General features: G+C 40.6%; 2 protein-coding genes and 1 long non-coding RNA gene across 12 annotated transcripts in view; 2 read left to right on the top strand and 1 right to left on the bottom strand.

Annotated features, from left to right (window-relative positions):
- Positions 1-1,884, top strand: part of LOC138836862 (cytosolic carboxypeptidase 1-like) — a 47,780-nt gene extending 45,896 nt beyond the window's left edge. Inside the window, exon 4 of the mRNA XM_070035470.1 lies at positions 1,336-1,884. Within this exon, the coding sequence (XP_069891571.1) occupies positions 1,336-1,406 (71 nt within the window). The 3' untranslated portion in view covers positions 1,407-1,884. The remainder of the gene's footprint in view (positions 1-1,335) is intronic.
- LOC138836863 (uncharacterized) overlaps positions 1-23,636 on the bottom strand; it is a 50,198-nt gene that overhangs the window by 24,191 nt on the left and 2,371 nt on the right. For 2 of the 8 annotated variants that reach the window (XR_011375099.1, XR_011375107.1), the window contains exons 3-4: positions 13,892-13,984; positions 13,120-13,209 (exon numbers count right to left, since the gene is read on the bottom strand). This is a non-coding gene — a long non-coding RNA (uncharacterized lncRNA). Of the gene's footprint in view, positions 1-6,487; positions 8,403-13,119; positions 13,210-13,242; positions 13,329-13,886; positions 13,985-23,636 lie in introns of those variants that run through there. The other 6 variants (XR_011375101.1, XR_011375102.1, XR_011375105.1 and 3 more) reach the window with 5 other exon arrangements.
- LOC138836860 (sperm motility kinase X-like) lies at positions 2,288-21,876 on the top strand. Of its 3 annotated transcripts, XM_070035467.1 has the most exons (7): positions 2,288-2,611; positions 3,943-4,395; positions 4,920-4,986; positions 5,896-5,975; positions 13,310-15,544; positions 15,783-15,922; positions 17,797-21,876. In XM_070035467.1, exons 5-6 carry the CDS (start codon positions 13,316-13,318, stop codon positions 15,786-15,788), a joined length of 2,235 nt encoding a protein of 744 aa, XP_069891568.1. In that variant the 5' UTR covers positions 2,288-2,611; positions 3,943-4,395; positions 4,920-4,986; positions 5,896-5,975; positions 13,310-13,315; the 3' UTR covers positions 15,789-15,922; positions 17,797-21,876. The 3 variants fall into 3 exon arrangements, with proteins under 3 accessions (XP_069891568.1, XP_069891569.1, XP_069891570.1); XM_070035468.1 differs by lacking the exons at positions 2,288-2,611; positions 3,943-4,395 and having other exon boundaries at positions 4,703-4,986; XM_070035469.1 differs by lacking the exons at positions 2,288-2,611; positions 3,943-4,395; positions 4,920-4,986; positions 5,896-5,975 and having other exon boundaries at positions 13,237-15,544.

Below are 23,636 nucleotides of genomic sequence, written 5' to 3'. Positions count from 1 at the left end.
GAGGGCCTCATGCATGCAAGACAAGCACTCTACCACTGAGTCACCTTCCCAGTCCCTCTTAGTTCATCTTGAAGGAATCTCTTCATGCAGGGGATGTCTACAAATAACTGCCTCTTATTCATAGACTGCCACAGTTTCAGCCGTTGCATTTCTTCAGATCTCTAGACACCACACACCCACACCTTGTCCCCACACACCAAGAACTGTGGCTTTGGGACTAGATTTGCCCACGACACTCTGTAGGTATGGATGGATTATAAGCCTTTAGAAAACAAGTTGAGGGACTGAGTTCAGCCTTTCCCCTGCCCCCACTTCCCCTATGTAACAATAGATCAGATGCCAACACACCGAATGTTGTGGCCCCTTGATCTCGACTTACCAACATCTAACACTGGCAGAAATCAGTTTCTTTCATTTACCACTAATGGAGTCCCTAAAACATTGGGTTCTCAAAGTGTGAAGGGACTGACACCATTGGATACGACTTTAGTTCTCACTTCTATTAGAGGGCCCCACACTCTTGCTGTCTGTGTGATTCTTTTCTGACAGTGTTTTCCTTACACTGTGAATATATTAACCCATTGCCTACTTGGCCCACAGTTTCAGCTCAGAGATATTGATGGGAGTTACTGATAGGAGAGGATACTCTGGAGCAATTTTGATTTTAAAAAAAATCTCTTTTCTTCACAGCCCGATAAACAATATGCTACACCATAGGTATCTTAGGAAACAAAGCATGTTGTTACAACATCACAAATTGAGTGAAATGTCAGAGTCAAATAACATAGTGAATCCAAATTTGAAGAAAAAGGCATTGGATAGCATGAGGGAACATGCTGTTTGTCCTTGTGTTTTATTTTGGTACTGCTATTATTAATGCTTTAATTGAAGAATTTGTGCTGTCCCACATTTACACTCATGAATAATAATCTACCACTGAGATCTGGTCTCCACTTCATCTGCTGGTGATTAATTGGAGCTAAGGGTCTGATAGATTTCTCTGTTTGGGCTGGTTCAGAAGCTGGATTCCCTAGTCTAATTGGCATGCAGATTGTAGATGTGGGTCATGAAAACCCAATATTGCTATGAGTCTTTTTAGGGTGTACCGAATACATTTTCATTTCTCAATAAGAAAATAACACTGTACACAACCTAGTGAAACATAAAGCTTCTAAAGCTTATTGATAAAGAAGAATCTGTGTGGACAGAAAGCAAGACCAGAGTAGTCACTTAGAGCCTTTTTGTTCTCTGACCTCACAAAGACCCCAGTGATGCAGCTGACAGCACCTGGTACTTAAAGCCTCAGTTTAATTTGGTTTTTGTCTATCCTGGCAGGACATTGGCAGACTTTTCTGCAAGAGCGTATACATGATTATCCTGTACCTACTGATGAGTCAACTGTGTAAGCTTTCTTATTGCCTTGAAAGTGTAGAATTTGTTTGGGATTTGAGGTGTGATTGGTAATTCATTTGTGTATGGTTTAATTTATTGATGAATGGAGGGGTCTTCATATGTGCCTCACATTGGTGTCAGAATCATGATTCTCATGCCTAGCCTCTCAAGTCCTCTGATGAAGGCCTCCACCATCAAGGCCAGGCATGTGACTGTACAGAACTGTCACTTAGCCACCTTTTAGCCGGGGTCTTTGTGCTGAAATTCACCTAATACTTGTGTCGAATGTCTTAGTTCATCTTGAAGGACTCTTCACACAGGGGATGTCTACAAATAATGGCCTCTTGTTCATAGACTGCCATAGTTTCATCTTTTCCACTTCTTCAGATCCCCAGACACCACACACGAGGCCTGAACTTTGGGCTGGGGAGCTGTCCCTCAGCTCTTTAGCTCAAGGCTAGCGCTCTACCACTTGAGCCATAGCACGGCTTCTGGCTTTTTCTGTGTTTTGGTGCTGAGGAATTGAATCCAGGGCCTCATGCATGCAAGACAAGCACTCTACCTCTGAGCCACTGTTCCAGCCCTACTATGAGTCTGTAAAAGCCCAAAGACTGCATTGTTATTACAATTTTTCTGACCCCTAACCCTTGAGGTTACTCTATAAATCTTGTTTTCTATATGGGTAAATAGTACTATCCACAACCCAGTGAACTACAAAATGGCTGCTACTTATTATTATTTTTTTTAATATTTTTTTTGGTCCGGTTGTTGGGCCTGAACTCTGTGCCTGAGCGCTGTCCCTCAGCTCTTCAGCTCAAGGCTAGCACTCTACCACTTGAGCCACAGAGCCACTTCCGGCTTTTTCTTTTTGCTTATGTGGTGCTAAGGAATCGAACTCAGGGCCTCATGCATGCAAGGCAAGCACTCTACCTCTGAGCCACCTTCCCAGCCCATATTTTTTATTGGAATGTTGACAATAGTCCATTGGGAACAGAAAGTCAGAGTGAGCTTATTGTGGCAATTGAAAACCAAAATTGTGCATTTCTTGCTGTGACCTCACAAAGACCCACTGGGATTGCACTCCCAGAACAGAGCACTGAAACACTGACTATACTTGGTTTTCTTTTCTTTCAATACAGGTAAAATTCCTGAGCACAGTAGTTTATGTGAACACAGTGAAAACATCTTACGTTGTTGTTTTGGAATCTACATGTTGTAGGTAAGAGTAAGGCTGCTTCTTGCTGTGATGGTTTTGATGTTTGGGTTTGGGGCTTTAGAGTTGTGGGAGTAATAGTAGTTCACAAATGTATTGAATGATTGATTAAGTGATGTAATGCGGGTATGTTCATTTTTAGTTTGCATGGGTTTGAAACTTATCATAGTCCTGACTTTGGGGTTTTAGAGTTGCACAGGTTTTCCCTAATCATTCCACTTTTGAAGAATTAGACATAGAACTCCTGATAGATTCTGTGACTCCTTCACACCAAAGCAGTGAAACCTTGGGCCTTTTTAATAAATTTTTAACAACATATTAGTTAAACAATAGAGCATTTCCTTGTTATCTTTTATATGGTTACAGTTATTCCAAATGTCCACAGTTTCTTGACACTTACCTGACTGCATGCACTACATCCAAAAACATTTTCAACACATTTTATTATTCATTTTTTTCTACTTGGAAATAATACATTTCAAGCATATTCAACCTCCTCCATCGTTTTTATCCCAACCCCACTGTGCTAGTATCCACACCCCAATAGTGTATTTCTGTTTTCCGGTGCGTTCATTTCTCTATTGACCAACAGCTTTCTTTGTGGTTATTTATGCTGTGTTCATAAGACTTAATTTTCAACTTAGTGTTTATTTCTTCTATTCCTTCTCCATTGCCCTTTTCTCCCAATAGCTCCTTAGTTGGATTCATGTTGTAGTTTGTCCATATACATTATATACACACACACACACACATACACATACATGTATGTATATCTAGTATCACTATTTATGCATAAACATGTACATGCCTTTGAATGTATATTCTGGTAGATCAACATTTCACATGTGAGTGAACATAGACGTTCTTTTGTCTTTAATGCAGCAGTGTGGTATTCCCTAGACACCATGTTCCAAATGATGTATGCAACTAGTGGGTGGGGACAGGAGGGAATAACTGGGGGAGAGTGAGGGAAGAGGGTGACATTGTCTCAGAGGAAACGCATATTTTTTTACCTGACTTATGTGACTGTATCCCGTCTGTATATCAGGTTTGTGATAATCATTACAATAAAAAATATACATATAAAAATATTAAAAGAAAAATGTATTCTTTACCTGACTTACATAACTAATCCCTCGGTAGATCATCTTTATAATAATGATAAAAAAATTAAAAACTAAGAAGCTAATTATTTCCTAACTGGATAAAGGCTGTTTAGGAAGGAGAGTTGGTTATAAAGCTAAACTTAAAAATGTGAGAATATTCAGGAGCATGTTATTATCTCCTATTACTTGTATAGTTATATTTGACTCAATGTTTATATTTGACTCCTCTAGTGACCTTCAATTAAAGAAAAAAAAACCTCTTGAAAGGAGAAATTCAATCTTAACAACTACTGGTTAATTTGTGATATAAATTTCTTGTGAGTGTCTGCCTAGGTAGGTAACAATCTCCTTTCTCTGTCTTGAGTAGCCAGGATTATATGCATGAGCCAACAGGCCCCACACAATACTGTGAGTGTTAAAAGACAAAGGAGTCCAGCTTTTGTTGTAGTTTTCAGACTTGAAGCATAAAGGTCTTTGGTGTACCGAATGCATTTTCATTTCTTCTTTTTTCTTTTTTTTTTAGGGTCCAGTCGAGCGGCCTGTACTCTGGGCCTGGGCGCTGTCCCTCAGCTCTTCAGCTCAAGGCTAGCGCTCTACTACTTGAGCCACAGCCCCCCTTCCGGCTTTTTTCTTTTTGCTCATGTGGTGCTGAAGAATCGAACCCAGGGCCCTCAGGCATGCAAGGCAAGCGCTCTACTATTGACCACCTTCCTAGCCCCTTCATTTTCATTTCTAAATAAGTAAATAACATTATACACAACCTAGTGAAACATAAAGCTTCCAAAGCTTATTGATAAAGAAGAATCTGTGGCCGGGCCCTGGTGGCTCACGCCTGTAATCCTAGCTCCTCAGGAGGCTGAGATCTGAGGATCGCGGTTCAAAGCCAGCCCGGGCAGGAGAGACCGTGAGACTCCTATCTCCAAAAAACCACCAGAAAACCGGAAGTGGCGCTGTAGCTCAAGTGGTAGAGTGCTTGCCTTGAGCTGAAGAGCTGAGGGACAGCGCCCAAGCCCAGAGTTCAAGCCCCAGGACTGACCAAAAAAAAAAAAAGAACAATCTGTGTGGACAGAAAGCAAGACCGGAGTAGTCACTTAGAGCCATGAGTTGTGCCTTTTTGTTCTCTGACCTCACAAAGACCTCAGTGATGCAGCTGACAGCACCTGGTACTTAAAGCCCCGGTTGAATTTGGTTTTTGTCTATCCTGGCAGGTCATTGCCAGAGTTTTCTGCAAGAGCGTATACATGATTATCCTGTACCTACTGATGAGTCAACTGTGTAAGCTTTCTTATTGCCTTGAAAGTGTAGAATTTGTGTTTGGGATTTGAGGTGTGATTGGTAATTCATTTGTGTATGGTTTAATTTATTGATGAATGGAGGGGTCTTCATATGTGCCTCACATTGGTGTCAGAATCATGATTCTCATGCCTAGCCTCTCAAGTCCTCTGATGAAGGCCTCCACCATCAAGGCCAGGCATGTGACTGTACAGAACTGTCACTTAGCCACCTTTTAGCTGGGGTCTTTGTGCTGAAATTCACCTAATACTTGTGTCGAATGTCTTAGTTCATCTTGAAGGACTCTTCACACAGGGGATGTCTACAAATAACGGCCTCTGGTTCATAGACTGCCATAGTTTCATCTTTTCCACTTCTTCAGATCCCCAGACACCACACACGAGGCCTGAACTTTGGGCTGGGGAGCTGTCCCTCAGCTCTTTAGCTCAAGGCTAGTGCTCTACCACTTGAGCCATAGCACAGCTTCTGGCTTTTTCTGTGTTTTGGTGCTGAGGAATCGAATCCAGGGCCTCATGCATGCAAGACAAGCACTCTACCTCTGAGCCACTGTTCCAGCCCTACTATGAGTCTGTAAAAGCCCAAAGACTGCATTATTACAATTTTTCTGACCCCTAACCCTTGAGGTTACTCTATACATCTTGTTTTCTATATGGGTAAATAGTACTACCCCACAACCCAGTGAAATATAAAGTGGCTTCTACTTACTATTTTTTATTGGAATGTTGACAATAGTCCATTGGGAACAGAAAGTCAGAGTGAGCTTATTGTGGCAATTGAAAACCAAAATTGTGCATTTCTTGCTGTGACCTCACAAAGACCCACTGGGATTGCATTCCCAGAACAGAGCACTGAAACACTGACTATACTTGGTTTTCTTTTCTTTCAATACAGGTAAAATTCCTGAGCACAGTAGTTTATGTGAACACAGTGAAAACATCTTACGTTGTTGTTTTGGAATCTACATGTTGTAGGTAAGAGTAAGGCTGCTTCTTGCTGTGATGGTTTTGATGTTTGGGTTTGGGGCTTTAGAGTTGTGGGAGTAATAGTAGTTCACAAATGTATTGAATGATTGATTAAGTGATGTAATGCGGGTATGTTCATTTTTAGTTTGCATGGGTTTGAAACTTATCATAGTCCTGACTTTGGGGTTTTAGAGTTGCACAGGTTTTCCCTAATCATTCCATTTTTGAAGAATTAGACATAGAACTCCTGATAGATTCTGTGACTCCTTCACACCAAAGCAGTGAAACCTTGGGCCTTTTTAATAAATTTTTAACAACATATTAGTTAAACAATAGAGCATTTCCTTGTTATCTTTTATATGGTTACAGTTATTCCAAATGTCCACAGTCTCTTGACACTTACCTGACTGCATGCACTACATCCAAAAACATTTTCAACACATTTTATTATTCATTTTTTTCTACTTGGAAATAATACATTTCAAGCATATTCAACCTCCTCCATCGTTTTTATCCCAACCCCACTGTGCTAGTATCCACACCCCCAATAGTGTATTTCTGTTTTCCGGTGCATTCATTTCTCTATTGACCAACAGCTTTCTTTGTGGTTATTTATGCTGTGTTCATATATACTGTCATTGTGATTGAAAATTATTCTTTTTTTTTTCTTTTCCTTCTCCGTTGCCCTTTTCTCCTAATGGCTCCTTACTTGGGTTCATGTTTTAACTTTATCCATATAAAGTATATACATGTGCATACATATATGTATATTCACATATCTAGTGTTCCTTTGTTGATTTTTTTTTGGTCAGTCATGCTGCTTAAACCCTTGGCTTTGTGCTCTGTCTCTTCACTGTTGAGCTCAATTGGAGCCCTGTACCGCTGAGCCACAGGGCCACTTCCGGTTTTCTAGTGGTTTATTGGAGATGAGTCCTAGGGACTTCGTTGCCGGGGCTGGCTTTGTTCGGTGACAGCAGATCTCAGCCTCTTGAATAGCTATGAAAACAGGCTTCAGCCACTGGTGCCAGGTTAAATACCTGGTAGTGTTATCTCTACATGCATATATACCTACATCAGTCTGAAGGTGTATTTTTTTTCCCCCCAATCCTGGAGATTGACCTCAGTGCTTGGGCATTGTCTCAGGATTTCCTTTGCTGAAAGCTAGCATTCAGTCACTTGAGTACTTCATGTCTCCTGGTTGGTGGCTATTTTTTTTTTTTTTTGTTTGTTTGTTTATGTGGTAGTGAGGAATGGAACTCAGGGCTTCATACATGCTAGGCAAGCACTCTACCAGTTAGTCTTGAATATATTCTTGTAGATCAACATTTCAGCAGTGAATGAAGATTTAAGAAATTTTGTTTTAAATGTTGCAGTGGTATTAGGTAGACACTTTGTTCCAAACGATGTATGCAACTAGTGGGTGGGGACAGGAAGGAATAATTGGGGGAGGGTGAGGGGGAGAGGTGAGATTTTCTAAATAGAAACATACTCTTATGTAACTATTACCTTTGTGTGTCACCTTTTTGATAATAATGAAAATTTAAAAAATAAAGAGAAACGTCCTCTGTAGTCCTCTAATCCCTGTGTACCTCACCTTTATAATAACCATAAAAAATTTTAACTTTTTTTTAACCAATGTGGGGCTTTGAACTTCGTTGTATTCGCAACGAAGGCTAGTCTCCAAAAGTTGAGGTACAGCTGCACGTCTTGCATTTTGAGTTATTAGAGTTACGTGTGTCCTGGATCCTCAGTGCTTAACCCACTGGTTAGCTAGCATTTCACGGGTTAGCTTCTGGCACCCATATTTCAAAAAAAGAGAAAAGGTCTGGGAATGTGGTTTAATTGTAGAGTATTTGCTTCTCATGCATGAAGCCTTGTGTTCTTGTGTTCCATAAATACAGAAAAAGACATTGCTAGCCTTGTGGAAAAGGAAGTTCAGCAACTACCCAATCCCTGAGTTTAGTCCCTAGGACTGGCAAAAGAAAAAAGAAATAATATTCTTCAGAATATTTTCTAACAATGAAGGCTGGTGTGTTATCCAGCTATATTGAAGTGCATTTTACCCGTATTACTCGTGTGCTTATACTTTATAGGAACCCTCCATTCTCCCTGGTCCCAGAAAATACTGAGTGTTAAGATCCAAGAGTCTAGCTTTTTTCTTTTTTTGTTCTCTTTTCCTTCCTTTTTCTTTTTTTCCTTCCTTCCTTCCTTCCTTCGCTCTTTAGCTCAAGGCTAGTGCCACTTCTGGTTTTCTAGTGGTTTATTGGAGATTGCGTTTCATGGCTTTTCTTGCATGGGCTGGCTTTTTACTGTGATCCTCAGATCTCAGCCTCCTGAGTAGCGTGGATTACAGTCATGAACCACCAGGGCCTGGCTAGAGTCCAACGTTTCTTAGTTTGTCAGATCCTTGATGGTATTGTACCCAATACATTTTAACTGTAAATAAGCAAATATAATAGTTTACAACCTAGTGAATCCTAAAGCTTCCAGAGATTCTTATTTGTATTTAGAAGTAGATTAAAAAAAATCAGTGTGGACAGATAAAGTGGTTAATTAAGCTATGATTTGTTTCTTTCCCTTTTTTTTCAGCTTTTCATTAAATAGGTTTATTAACTTTAACAAAACAATCGGCAGACATATGTTTGGATCATTTAAAAAAACTCTTTTAACCCAGGTGCAGGTGACTCATGCCTGTAATCCTAACTTTTTTTTTTTAATTGTAAAGATACTATACAGAGGGTTACAATTACATGAGTGAGGTAATGAGTACACTTCCTCTTGAACATTGTTACCCCCGCCATTGTTTTCCCCCTACCATCCCATCCCTCCCTCCCTTCCCCAAGGTTTTTTTTTTTTTTTATTGTGATTAAGTGATTACATAATTTCCCGAATTTCACAGTATTGTAGAATAATGATGCTCATTTAAAGTCACAAGTTCATTCTAACTTTCCTGGAGCAAATTGTCTATCACAGTCTATAACATATAACGGTGTTCACATGTTATACACCGTATATGTGATCAGCAGGATGGGGATATTTAGTAGTGGTTCAACCAGATGAGTAGGAGTTCTTTGTTTCTTAAGTCCTGTTAATTTTGTCCTATCACCTAACATTTTGGATTTAGCATCCACTTATCAGGGAGACCATGTACCGTTTGTCTCTTCGTTCTTGGCTTACCTCGCTCAACATGATTCCTTCTAGCTCCATCAATTTCCCTGCAAATGCCATTATTTTGTCATTTCTAATGGCTGCATAATATTCCATTGTGCATAGATACCACAATTTTTGGATCCATTCATCTGTGGTGGGACATCTGGGTTGTTTCCATATCCTAGCTATTGTGAACAGTGCTGCAATAAACATGGAGGTGCACGTGTCCTTATATATTGGTTCCTGTTGTTCAGGGTAGATGCCTAGAAGTGGTATGACTGGGTCGTAAGGGAGGTCAATCTTTAGCTTTTTGTGGACCCTCCAGACTGCTTTCCAAAGTGGTTGTATAAGTGTACATTCCCACCAGCAGTGTACTAGGGTTCCTCTTTCTCCACATCCCCTCCAGCCGATTTGTGGATGTGGGCCATACTGACTGGGGTAAGTTGGTATCACAGGGTTGTCTTTATTTGCATTTCCTTCACCACCAGGGATGATGAACATTTCCTCATGTGTTTCATTGCCATTTTTATTTCTTCATTTGAGAAGTCCCTCTTTAGTTCCCTTGCCCATTTAGTAATTGGTTTGTTAGGTTTGGGAGAGATTAGTTTCTTGAGTTCCCTGTATATACAGGATGTTAACCCCTTGTCTGATATATTGCTGGTAAATATTTTTTCCCAATTAGTTGGTTATCTTTCTAGCTTGGTTGTGATAGCTTTATCTGTGCAGAAGCTTTTTATTTTAAGGTAGTCCCATTTGTCGAGTCTCTCTCCAATTTGTTGTGACCCTGGGACTCTGTTCAGGAAGTTCCTTCCTGTGCCTATTAGTTCAAGTGTCTCTCCTACTCTGTCCTGCAGTAGTTTCAGAGATTCAGGTTTAATGTTAAGGTCTTTAATCCATTTTGAGTTGATGTTGGTGCATGGTGATAGGCTGGGGTCCACTTTTAGTTTTCTGCATGTAGCGGCCCAGTTTTCGAGCACCAGCGGTTGAAGAGACTGTGTTTCTTCCATTGTATGTCTTTGGCTCCTTTGTCGAATATCAGCTGGCTGTAGGCCTGTGGATTTATTTCTGGATCTTCTATTCTGTTCCATTGGTCTTCAGGTCTGTTTTTGTGCCAGTACCATGCTGTCTTTGTTATTATAGCTCTGTAGTAGAGTTTGAAGTTCAGCATGGATCGCCCTCCCATATTGTCTTTATCCCCTACAATTGTTTTGGCTATTTTAGGTCTTTTGTTATTCCATATGAATTTTTGGACTGTTTTCTGTATTTCAGTGATGTACGTCATTAGGATTTTAATAGGAATTGCATTGAATTTGTGTATTATTTTTGGAAGTATTACCATCTTTAGTATATTAAGTTGGCCTATCCAAGAGCATGGGAGGTCTTTCCATTTCCTAGTGTCTTCTGCAATTTCTTTAACTTTTTATAGTTTTCATTAAATAGTTCTTTTAGGTTAATTCCTAAATATTTTAATTTTTGGGAGGTTATTGTGAATGGGGTTGCTCCCTTTATATCCTTCTCTTCTTGTACATTGTCAGTGTACAGGAAGTCAACTGATTTTTGTGGGTTTATTTTGTATCCTGCTATTTTGCCGAAGTGATTTATGATTTCTAAGAGTTTGGGGATGGAGTTTTTGGGATCGTGGAGGCATAGTATCATGTCGTCTGCAAAAAGGGATAGTTTAACTTCTTCTTTCCCTATGCGGATCCCTTTAATGTCTTTTTCTTGCCTTATTGCCCTGGCTAAGGGTTCTAGGACTATATTGAAGAGGAGTGGAGACAGTGGGCATCCTTGCCTTGTTCCTGATTTTAGGAGAATTGGTTGTAGCTTTTCCCCATTAAGTATAATATCGGCTATTGGTGTGTCATAAATGGCTTTTATTGTTTTTAGAAATGTTCCTTCTATTCCTGTTTTCTCCAGAGTTTTTAGCATGCATGAATGTTGAATTTTATCAAAGGCCTTTTCTGCATCTGTGGCGATAATCATGTGATTCTTGACTTTGGCTCTGTTGATGTGTTGGATTACTTTTATTGACTTACGTATGTTAAACCATCCCTATGTCTCTGGGATGAAGCCTACCTGGTCATAGTGTATAATTTTTTTTTTATGTGTTTCTGGATTCTGTTAGCTAGAATCTTGTTAAGGATCTTTGCATCTGTGTTCATCAAGGAAATTGGCCTGTAATTCTCCTTTTTGGTTGGGTCTTTGCCTGGTTTGAGGATGAGTGTGATATTGGCTTCGTAGAATGAGTTTGGGATAGCTCCCTCCTCTATTTCTCTGAAGAGCTTGAGGAGTATGGGTATTAGTTCTTGTTTAAAGGTCTTACAGAATTTTGCTGTGAATCCATCTGGTCCTGGGCTTTTTTTTGTTGGAAGACTTTTGATAGCTTCCTGTATCTTGTTATAGGATATTGGTCAAGCATCATTTCTTGAAGGGGGCTATGTATTTCATAGTGGATTTTGGGGGGAATATTTGTTAAGAATCATATGGCTATAGTTGTAGGGGCTTGTTTCTGGATCTTTCCTTGATCCCCTTGGTTTGGGTGTCTGTTTCTGTGTGACTCTGGGGTAAAAATTCAAGTCTGTTTTCATTGATATTTGTAATATTGATCATTTTGCTCAAGAATGCTTAAGGATTCAGGATTTTTCTATACTTCCATGTTACTTTTTGGATTAAAGGATCTATTTCTGTAATGAGTAACATTGAAGTCTTAATGGACGTTGCAGAGTTTTATCACTTGTGGGGTGAGGCCATATTAATAATATTGAATATTTGATCTCTGAACACAAGTAGTTTTTCCATCCTTGCTTTACAGTTTTCAGAACATTTGCCTTTCTCCACCTTAGGTAAATTTCCCTAAGGGTATTTTTTTCTGTGGCTATCTATTTCAGATGGTATGGTTGTGGCTTTCAGTAAATCTGTTGGTGTTTAGAAAGGTACTGACTTGTGCATTGCTGGTCTAACAGATCTAAGTTTTCTGGAAGCGCATTTTTCTTTTTAAGTATAGGATCTTTTTTTTTTTTTTTTCTTGTCATGGGGCTTGAACTCTGGGCCTGAGCACTGTGTGTCAGCTCCTCAGCTCTACTGCTTCAGCCATAGCAGCACTTCTGGTTTTCTGGTTGTCAATTGGAAATAAGAGGATCTTACGATCTCAGCTTCCTGAGTAGCTGCGATTACAGGCATGAGCTATAGGTGCCTGGCAAATAAATATAGGATGTTTTAAGTATAAAACCATATACTTAGTGAATGATCTCTCCCTTCTTCCTTTGTATTTCTTTCATTTATCTCTTTTATTGAGGGTTTTCTTTTTGTTCCGGGAATGGGTTCATAATTTTCCTTTAGTATTGTCATGTTTTTACCTGATTTTGATTTCAAGGAGATCCGAGCTTAAGAGAATTGAGTTTGGAAATATCCTTCCCTTTTAATTTTATGTGGCAGTGTGCAAGAGTATGTGTGTTAGTCCTTTTCCAAAGGTCTGAGAGAATTCAGCATCAAGACCATCTAGTGCTGGGCTTTTCTTGCTGAGAGTTTCCATGATTTACTTGCTCTGCTCATTATTAATCTGTTTTCAATTTGGTAAGTCCAATGTGTCTCAAAATTCAGTCACTTCTGGATTTCCTAATTTGCTGTAGTATATATAAATCCTCGAAAATCTTTCCTGATGCTGGCTCACACCTGTAATCCTAGCTACTCAGGAAGCTGAGATCTGAGGATTGCAATTAGAAGCCAGCCCAGGAAGAAGTCCCCATGACACTTTTATTTTCAATTGACCACTCAAAACCAGAAGTAGCTCAGGTAGTTCGCTATCCTTAAGCACAAAGAGGCTCAAGTATAGCACCCAGGCCCTGAGTTCAAGCCCCACATCAACTAAAAAATAAAACAAAACTTCCCTAATGATTCTTTTGATTTCAGTGGTATCATCCTTTCCTCTCTTTATCTTACATCTTTTTTTCTTCTCGTTAGCTTGGATACATGTTAGGACTCTGTTTCTTTTGTCCTTTGTATTGTTCTCTTAGTTTTTATTTCATTTATTTCATCTGTGATTTTATTGGTTTCTTCTCTTTTTGGGTTTTCTTTCTTCTTATTTTTATAAGACCTTAAAGTAGACCATGCAAGGATTTATTTAAGGCAATGTTTAGGGATAAACATCCTTGGATTATAACAACTTTCAACTTTTATCTATCTGACATTGTTAGTTGGTGATGACCATGAATCCTGCCGAAGGTGAGGAAGAAATTACAACTATTAGAGAGGAGCTCAACAAGCATTATGATCTCCTAAGAACATTAGGCCAAGGGACTTTCGCTGAAGTCAAGTTGGCCAAGCATAAAATAAGTAAAAAGATAGTGGCAATCAAGATTATAAATAAAGTAGAAAACTCTGACCACCCTTGTTCTGAAGCCCTAATATTAAGAAACCTGAATCATCCACATATTGTCAAACTATACCATGTTGTTGAAAGCCCTATGACAACTTGTTTGGTGCTTGAGTATGCTACCAAAGGTGACCTCCTTGAATATGTTATGGAGTACAAATGTCTGAAGGAAGAGGAGGCCTGCAGAATATTCCACCAGCTTGTAGATGCCGTAGAATTTTGTCACAAAAATCACGTTGTACATCGTGATCTCAAACCAGAAAATATACTAATTGATAATGACTATAACATTAAACTGAGTGATTTCGGCCTCAGTGCCTTTTTTTCAGATGAGAAACAACTCGAATTATATTGTGGTACATTGCCATTTATGGCCCCAGAAATTATACGATGCCAACCTTACCACGGCCCAGGAGTAGACATTTGGAGTCTTGGTATAATTCTGTTTTTCATGGTCACAGGTGCAGTTCCGTTTCCATCAGAGAATTTTGCAGAGCTGGAAGGACAGTTTCTTCAGTTAAAGAAAGTCATGCCAGCTTACATCTCACCAGAATTATATTCTCTTATATGTGACATATTAAAAATTGATCCTCTAGAAAGACCTCTAATAACACACCTCAAGAGGCACATATGGCTAAAGAACTCACCACCGGGTTTCATAAGAAATAAGCGCAAGGCTTCTTATGCTCGTGTTACGAAAGTTATGTGTGCAATGGGGTTCAGCCTACGTGACATAAGGGAGAGTCTACTGTATGACCAGTACGACAGCACAATGGCAGCATACCTCTTATTAGAAGAAATGTCACCTGAAGATGCTGTCAATACCATACAGACCAAAGCACAAGACCAAGGAGATACAACTTGCAAGCTCCCCATCATTTCATCAGTAATACAGAGAGACAGGGAGCCTTGTGGGCACAGTATCACCCCGCCCTTGCAAAATTATGTGTCTAAGGATGAGGCCAGCTCATCAGAGGAGAGCATGAGCAAGGCCTCAACAGCACCTCCAACTCGCCCTCGCTATAGGCGGCTGATGAGCTCATCTGCTTGGAACCCATCAGACCCACCTGGTGCTGGCTCTATGCCAGTCTGCACAAATGCAAGTGGCAGGCACTATGGGCAGCCAATGAGCTCATCCCCTGGGAGCCCATTGGCCAAGCCTGGTACTGACCTTGTGCCAGTCTGCATGAGTGGAAGCAGGAGGCAAATATACATTAGGGACTTGTTCCTTGCCCAGAGTTCTCCAGACACTCTAGTAGATTGGAATTCCAAAGCTGCCTGCTTCACAGGCACAAGTGCCAACTCCCAGGGGCTTGTTGGAAGAGCTTCCACTGCCAACAATGAAACAAAGCACAGCCTATCCCCATACTCTCAGGTGGTGTTAGTTAACTTAACTCGTTGGTGCTACCCGGTTTCAGCAGAGGTCACCAACAATCTAAGAAAAATCAACAAATCTGTCCAAGTTTCGGTGGTGAAAAACTCCCTGGCACCATCAAATTCTCAATTCACTACCAGAGATACTTGTCAAAGCACTCAAACTTATTTACCAACCCACTCATCAGTACTGGAGGACAACCTCAGTGGTCAGCCCCAAGTTGCACCAACTATCAAGCACAACACAGAAATCATCAACCCCATTGAAGACTCCAAGAAAAAAAATACCTCCTTGAGACAATCATGTCCCAAATTTGCTACCATGATTGCTGGTCACAGCACCAAATACTACTCATCCTACCGGTCCTCACTACCTGAAAATGATGAAAGTGGTCAGCCCCAAGTTGCACCAATCACCAACCATGACTCAGGGGACATTGTTCCTATTGAAGATTCCATAAAGCAAAACACCCTTCCCACACAAGGCAGCAATGAAACTGCCATTGAGAAGTGTAACATAAATCATGAACAGACCAAAGATTCTAAAAAGAGAAGTCATCAAAGTATCCCAAGGAGGATTTTATCCTGCCTCCGCAGATTGTGTTGCTGTTGCCTGGGGACCAAAGCCAAATGCCCTAAAGTTGGAAAGAAAATTGCTCCTCAGAGTTGTCATTACTCAGAGGTAGGTGTTAGGCTAGCAATACTTGTGCTGAATGAGAGGTAGATTTTGCAAAAATGGCTTGCTGAGGGAGGTGGGAGGGGGAAGGAAGGGAGAGTTGTGGATGCCAGGGAACAGAATTCCAGATGGGAAGAATCAGTTTTAGAGACCTCTCATATAAGAGGATGATTATAGCCAGGAGTAACATTCTAGATACTCATTTCAAACTCACCAAGACAGTTCCTTTCACCCTGCATTTTAGGGTTGATTGAGAGGATGTCAGCTCCAAGGATGATGACACCATGGGCCATATGTACAAATACCAGGAGGAAGAAATGAGGTATTGTTTTTATAACTGAGGACTCAGCATGCCTGAACCTGGGACCACATCTATTTTAGCAGGTAGGTGTACACACAGCTGCAGACATTCCACATGAAATTCTAGACCTGATTAGCATTTGGAGGTAGAGGTGAGCTGAACTGAAAGGCTTGCTGAGCTTAGCTTTTTTGCCCCAGCTTGAGATAATGTCAGATGCCCCACTGTGGAGCACTTGCCCCAACCCTTATGTGTTCATCCTGGCATGATTGTGAGGAGGGAAATTAGTCTTCCGGAAGGTAGGCTTCAGGCATGTAATGTCTCTCTTGTCAGCATGAAGATGAGGACTGGCACACTTGGCCCAGGGAGGTTGCCCAGGTTGAGAGTGCAGTCCCAGTGTGCCTGGGTTGCAGTGCTGGGCAGAGCTGAGAAAAGCAGCCAGGGGGGCTGCTTTTTACTTTTTTTTACTTTCAGGGCCCCTGTTTACTTTTTCCTCCCATGCTGCAGTAGTCTTCATCCTCACTCTCCACTGAGGCAGATCACCCACCCAATCACACTAGGTATCAAACTCCAGGGTCAGCACAAAGAGCCACAGCTTCTAGGGACAGATGCTAGGGACAGTGCCCACCTTTGGTTGCTCTTTTAACTTAGGACAGCTGTGAGTCCGGTATGTCAGACCCACTTGCAGGGAAAAACTGTAGCTCCAAAGGATAAGGGCTTTGCCCAAAGTCATAAAAAAGGGCTTGGAACCTAGGCCAGTCTACCTATGATGTTGTTACCAAAGAGATCGTCTCACAGTAAGACAGGCTGAGATAATGTTTCAGAAACTTTTTGCCCTAGATAGCCACGATCCTCCTGATTTCAGAGTACAAGAGTCAACTAGTTTACCTAGTCACATGTTATTAATAGATAAGCAGAAGAGGTAAAAATGGAATGCTGGCAAACAGCCACTATGCAGGTTGTACCACATCCCCCCTTTCTTAGACTAGACATGCATATATCTGCATACCTGTGCTATTTTTACACCTACAACCTTTCCAGCCAACTAGATGGCACAAGTTGCCTCTGTCCCCCTGTGAGACACTGTCTCTCCCACCTGAACTAGGAGCTCATTTAGTGCAAAGGTTCCTGGTTGAGTTGACTCTTGGCCAGTCAAGTGACTTGAGATTCAAGTCCCTTTAATTCAAGTTCCCCCAAAATACAGAGGCTGTAAATGGCCTTTTTGAAGGCTTCTCAGTAGCTACCAAGCATCTCTTTCATATGGAATTGCTGAATATCTCAAAATATGGCATTGTATACATTCTTTCTTTTGGTGGCAACATCCAGCAAACCTTACTTCTACAGTAAACATCAACAGTGCATGGGCATCTCAGGTCTGTGGATGTTTAGAGTCCCTCTCCTTGTCTCACTTGTCTTCCTTGAGTGACATCTGGAAGGCATTCCAGGGCCCACCACACTTGGAAGTCATAATCCTTGGAGCCAGTTTTCCTCCATCCTCCCTCTCCTTTCACAGGCAAGCCAGCCCCTATGACCTTTCTTTCAGGGAAAATCATCTCCTCCTCTGGGCAAGCCAACCCTACTCAGACCTGAGGGAACCATCAGTCTCCTCCTGGGGCAATTCAACATGAAACTCCCAGGGAGTCCTTTTTACTTCCTATGGGCAAGACAACCCCAACCAATCTAAGGACTCAGTTGAACCAGACCATACTTGCATGCCAGGCACCTTGGCTCTTGTACTCCAAGCAGTCAAGCCTAACAGCTTCACTGGCACTGTGTCACCACTGCTCCCCTGGAGAGTCTGTACAGGTATTGCCTTAACCATGTCAACTTTCCTCCCAAGCCAACAACCCATCTTGACTAAACAGTAAGGCCCAAATCATTCCCTTTGAGCCCATGGGGACTCATCCTATGCCAGAACAATACTCTTCTGATGCCTAGACCATGTCTTCTTTGATCCCAGACCGAATTGCCTGTGACTCCAGAATGGATCTCCTCCAACGATAGACCTCGGACCACTGGATAGCATACTTGTAACACTGGACACATCTGCTACATCATCTTGCCACTCAGAATAGTTTGAGACTTAAACTGGCTATCCTGAACAAGACAACAGCTTTCTTGCAACATCAGACCGACCAGCCAAACAAGTTGTATGTATGCCACCCGTGGTGCCGCTGTCCTTCAGTGCCCTCCTGCCACCCCATACTTGGGATTCCTGACTATATTTAGGATCTCTAGCTACATCATTGTGAGCCTCCTACAATGTTGAGCCAGCCAGTCTCCAGCAACTGCATACTGGGTCTCCAGCGACCTCAGATCAACCAGCTCATCAAGCTATGTGTCATCCATCAAACTCCAGTAACTGCATACTGGGTTTCCAGCAACTTCAGACCAACCAGCCCATCAAGCTATGTGTCATCCATCAAACTACCTTTCATCAATTTGTACTTTTACCAGCAATAATAAAAGTAATATGTTTTATGATATACACAAATATATATAAGATAACCTGTCTTTTGCATGTGCACATATAGTGCATATGCATATATGCATAAGCAAAAGGCAAGTAATCCTCCTAAGTATGCCCTGGTTTCTCTTCCGATCATGTAAATTTTTTACCTTTTACTTTGTACATATTGCTGGCTTCAAGAAGCCCTGGAGAGTAGAGGAGACTAATTGAAGAATACATACTTCATTTAAAGGAAGTCAGCCTCTAGGTAAAGTCTGTAATAGCCATGAATGAATACAGGGCCAGTCAGGTATCCTAATTTTTTAGTAGAAAAATCTGGAATTTTCCCCCCTTAAACTTCTAAAGTCTTCTTTCTCCTAAAGATAAGAAAAATCCTGGTTTTTTTTTCTCCTGGTTTTCTGGTGGTTAATTGGAGATAAGAGTCTCAGAGATGGGTCTGGGAAGGTGGCTCTGTGGTAGAGTGCTTGTCTTGCATGTATGAGGCCCTGGGTTCAATTCCTCAGTACCACATAAGCAGAAAAAGCCAGAAGTGATGCTGTGGCTCAAGTGGTAGAGCACTAGTCTTGAGCTGAAGAGCTGAGGGACAGCACCCAGGCCCAGAGTTCAGGCCCCACGACTGACCAAAAAAAAAAGCCTCAGCGGTTCTGCCCGGGCTGGCTTTGAATGCCATCCTCAGATTGCAGCCTCCTGAGTAGTTAGGCTACAGTGGCCTGTAGCCTGGCAAAAAAAAACAAAAAACAAAAAAAAAAAACCCTTTTAAGCTTACCAAGGAAAGTGTAAGAGAATTCTTCAGGAGACTATCATAGATTGTGGGTAACAAAGCCTCAGAAACAAAGATTTTTTTTTTTTTCTGGTCTTGGGGCTTGAACTCTGGGCTTGGTTGTTGTCTCTGAGCTCTTCAGCTCAAAGCTAGTGTTCTACCACTTGAGGGGCAGTGCCACTTCTGATATTTATGAGCAATTTATTGTAGATAAGAGTCTCACCATCTTTCCTGCCTGGGCTGGCATTGAACAGCAATCTTCAGAACTCAGCCTCCTGAGTAGCTAGGCTTACAGGCATGAGCCATTAGCATCCAGCTTCAGAAACAAGTTTACTGATGAACTGAGATCAGAAGAGGCATGTAAACAACATTGCTGCCACTAAAGGGTCACTCAAGTTTGCAATATTTCTGACCAATAACTGAAGATTTCAAGAAGGCCTTTGCTTGAGTCTAGAAGTCCATGAATGAAACAGGATTAGTGATGCATATTTGGACTTCATCAGTGGTATTAATTGCTATATAACTAGCCAGGCAGGATGGTAGCACATGCCTGCAATCCTAACTACTCAGAAGGCAGAAAACCAGGAGAATTTTAGTTAAAGATCAGCCTAGGCAAAAAGTCAAACAGGTATGGCACACAAAATATTAGTTATCAGGGCTGAACTCTCAAAATAAAAATGAAGGTGCTATGTCCAAGTGCAAAACAACCCCCCACAATTTGTTAGGAAATGGAAAGACTTGGGAAAAATTATATTAAGTAAGCCAGGCCCAAAGAAACATAGCTCCCATGGTTTCCCTTATTTGCAATAGCTAGTATATGTCTGAGACAAGTGGAAAAGGTCAGATAAGTTGGTGTTAGACAAAATGAACCCCAAGATAAAGAAGGACTCAGTGGTTTTTCTTTTATATTTATAAGGTGAATTCATATTTATAAGGTGAAGCAAATTTATGACAGGAATATAGGAAGGCATCATCTCCATCTGAGAGTCAGTCTTAAAAGTGTGAATAGATGTAAGTTTCCTCTAGTGGCATTTTGCTGTTTGGATACAAGCAGGATAAGTGACACAAATGATAAAGGGTACTGAAGCGAAGATTTTATCAATAGATTATGGAAAGGAGCATGTAGGGAAAATAACAGTAACAAAGTAACTACCTATGAACGAAGTGTTAGTAGAGTTGAAAATTGTGAGAATGAGGGAATCAGTATGAAAGTAAGGAGCAGTAATTTAAGGATTTTGTTTGAGATTAGGAGGTTAAAGAGACCAGGAAGGAAAAGTTTTTGTTAATTTATTCCCTCATTCCTAACCATATTTTAAGCAACCTGTGGAGAATGGTATGGGTTAAATAACAGACACACTGATAAAATATAATCACTGCCACTAGAGAGTTTATCTAGAGAAAACATCTTTGTAAAATCTTCATTGGTGTGTGTGTGTCTGTGTGTGTTTTGCTGGTGATTGAACCCACAGTGAACTAGGCAAGAGTTCTACCATTGAGCAAAATCTCAAGCCATTGGTTGAGACAGTGCTGTTCTGTAGCTTACACTGTCCTTGAAATCACTACATAGCCCATCTTGCTATCCTCTGCCTCCCAACCGCTACAACTGCGGTCATGCACTACCATTCCACATAAGTCATTGTATTTTACAGCATCTTTATAATATTACTGAAGTAGAATGAGAGTTATGAATATTTAGGGCTCTATAATACTAGCTTTCTTTAAAGTATAGGTTACTAAAATACTTATGATAATCATTAGAATATCCAACACTACTAGTATGAAAGACAATGTGATTATTTGTATTAAAAATACTTATGACAGTCATTAGAATATCCAACACTACTACTAGTATGAAAGACTGTGATTATTTGTATTAAAAAACAAAAGAGCTGGGCGCTCGTGGCTAATGCCTTTAATCTTAGCTACTCAGGAAGATCTTGATTCGAAGCCAGTCTAGGCAGAAAAGTGCCTGTGAGACTCTTATCTACACTCAAAAACCAGAAGTGGCACTATGGCTCAAGTGGTAGAGCACCCTTGAGTAGAGGCTCAGGGACAGCATTCATGCCCCAAGTTCAAGTACCACAACTGACAGAAAAAACTAAAAATTTCTCAAATGAACATAATCATGAATGAATGACAGGGAAAAGAACACAGGATTCTTCTTTCTAAATCTCGAAAGCTGCCTTCTTTTCTGTCAGTAATGATCCTTTCAGTTGTCACTGGAGCAAAGGAGTTCCAGAGTTTAAACTTAAAAAAAATTAGTTTTAAATATTACACAATCAAAATTCTCAGAACTATATAAAGGGATTACTTTTTATTAAAATGCACACTTAGTGAAAATTTTCAACCAGCAAATATAAATAGGAGATTAAACTAGAATAAAAATGAATAAACTAGAGTGAGAAAACAAGACCATAAAGAAGAGTTCAGAACCTCACAGTTCAGAGCCTAAACCTAAAACTCATCAATACATTAACAAAAATAATATGAGAACAGAGTCCTGCCTTGATAAAAAATATTTGCCAGTCAAAAAAATATGGATGTCCTAGTTAAGAGAAAATAAAGTTAACACTAAAGTCACTGATGGAATTATGGTTCCTATTTTTTCAAAGCAGGTGAAATGTCTCTGGTTTAGGAGCTACATATTGGAGAACAAACTATGCCAGCAACTACAAACTTCAGAAGCATCCACTTCAAATAAAGAATTTGCTATTATTCTTATTAAATAAACTGCATTATTAAGGCAGGTACAGGCGGCTCACTGTAATCCTACTTAAGAGGCTTAGATCCCAGGATGGGCATTTGAAACTTATTTGGGGGGGGGGGGGGGCTGGTGGTGAGGCTTGAACTCAGGGCCTGACTTTTTCTCTCAAAGTTAGTGCTCTACCACTTTGAGCCATAGAACCACTTTGTTTTCTGGTGGTTAATTGGAGACAGTCTCATGGTGGGGTTGGCTTTAACCTATGATCCTCAGATCTTAGCCTCCAGAGTAGCTTACAGGTGTGAGCCACTAGCACCCAGCTGGTTATGAGACTCTTATGTCCAATTAACCACAAAAAATAGAAGGTGGCACTGTAGCTCACATGGTAGAGCACTAGCCTTGAGCAAAAAGGCTCAGGTAAAGTGCCCAGGCCCGAGTTCAAGCCCCAGGACTGGTACACATAAAAAATAACTGATGTAAAATAATGCATCAAATCTCTTAAGATTATTTATGATGTAATTAATTTTTTGTAACTTTAAAAACATTAGAAAACAAAATTTTAGCAAACAGGAAAAAAAATTATATTCCATAGGTTAATCTTTGGTGCTTTCTACTTTTGTTCTTACCAAGTTGGCTATACTATTTCCTGCTTTTTTAACTTTCTGGTTTTTTGAAGGGCTTCACACTTGCTAGGCAGATACCCTACCACTTACTTGAGCCCCTCTCCCAGCCCAATTTTGGTTTAGTTATTTTTCAGACAGGGTCTCTAATTTTTGCCTCTGGCCAACTTCAGACCAAGATCTCCTGTGTATACCTATTTCCCTTGTAAGTTGAAATACAGGAATGCACCATTACACTCAGCTAATTTACTGAGATTGGGGCGGTGGTGGGGGGTGGGGGCGGGTCTCACTAACTTTTTGTGGCTGGAGTGGCACTAAGTCATAATCTCTATGTCCTATGTAGATGCATTTTTTAACCTTTAAAATAATATCCTTTTCCATACTACTGAACACTATGTTATCTCACTGAATGCTATACATTCATTATGTTTATCCATAATTTTTTTTTTGTTGGTGGTGGTCATGGGCTTGAACTCTGGCCCTGGGTGCTGTCCTTCAGCTCTTCAGCTCAAGGCTAGCACTCTACCATTTGAGCCACAGCGCCACTTCGAGTTTTCTGAGTGGTTAATTGGAGATAAGAGTCTCACAGACTTTCCTTTCTGGGCTGGCTTTGAACTGCAATCCTGAGATCTCAGCCTTATGAGTAGTTAGGATTACAGGCATGAGCCACCAGCCCCTGGCCTTATCCATAATTTTTTAAAACCTTACCCCAAATGATGGCATTATTCACTACTAAAAACACAATGTATTTAGGCATAAAGTATCCACATTTGTAATGATCTCAGACAGAGTTCTAAAGAGGAAAGAATAAAATGGTACAGACATATTTAAGGCTCCTACTATGTGTGTGTGTGTGTGTCTCTCTCTCTGATCTAAGATACTTCTCCCAAACACTACACTCATGCATTTCTACAAGCAAAAACTGTAAAGTTCCAATGTATTGTATCCTTGCTAAGATTAAATACTGTCATTTAAAAAAGTTCGATTTACTTTTTTTTTTTTTTTTTGGTCAGTTATGAACTCTGGGCCTGGGTGCTGTCCCTCAGCTCTTCAGCTCAAGGCTAGTGCTCTTACCACTTGAGCCACGGTGCCACTTCTGGTGGTTTATTGGAGAGGAGTGTCTCACTGCCTTTCCTGCTGGGCTGGTTTAGAACCACAATCCTCAGATGTCAGCCTCCTGAGTAGCTAGGATTACAGGCACGAGCCACTGGCGCCTGGCTTAAAAAGGTTTTATAGATAAAATATGAAC

Source organism: Dipodomys merriami, unplaced genomic scaffold, assembly GCF_024711535.1.
Source record: "Dipodomys merriami isolate MVZ:Mamm:240054 unplaced genomic scaffold, mDipMer1.0.p SCAF_26, whole genome shotgun sequence".
Classification (NCBI taxonomy): Eukaryota; Metazoa; Chordata; class Mammalia; order Rodentia; family Heteromyidae; genus Dipodomys; species Dipodomys merriami.
The sequence above is the reverse complement of the archived record's forward strand: the minus strand, read 5'-3'. Positions and strand labels throughout refer to the sequence as shown.

Coding starts and splice junctions, on each gene's coding strand:
- LOC138836860 (XM_070035467.1), top strand. CDS start 13,316: ATGACCATGAATCCTGCCGAAGGTGAGGAAGAAATTACAACTATTAGA.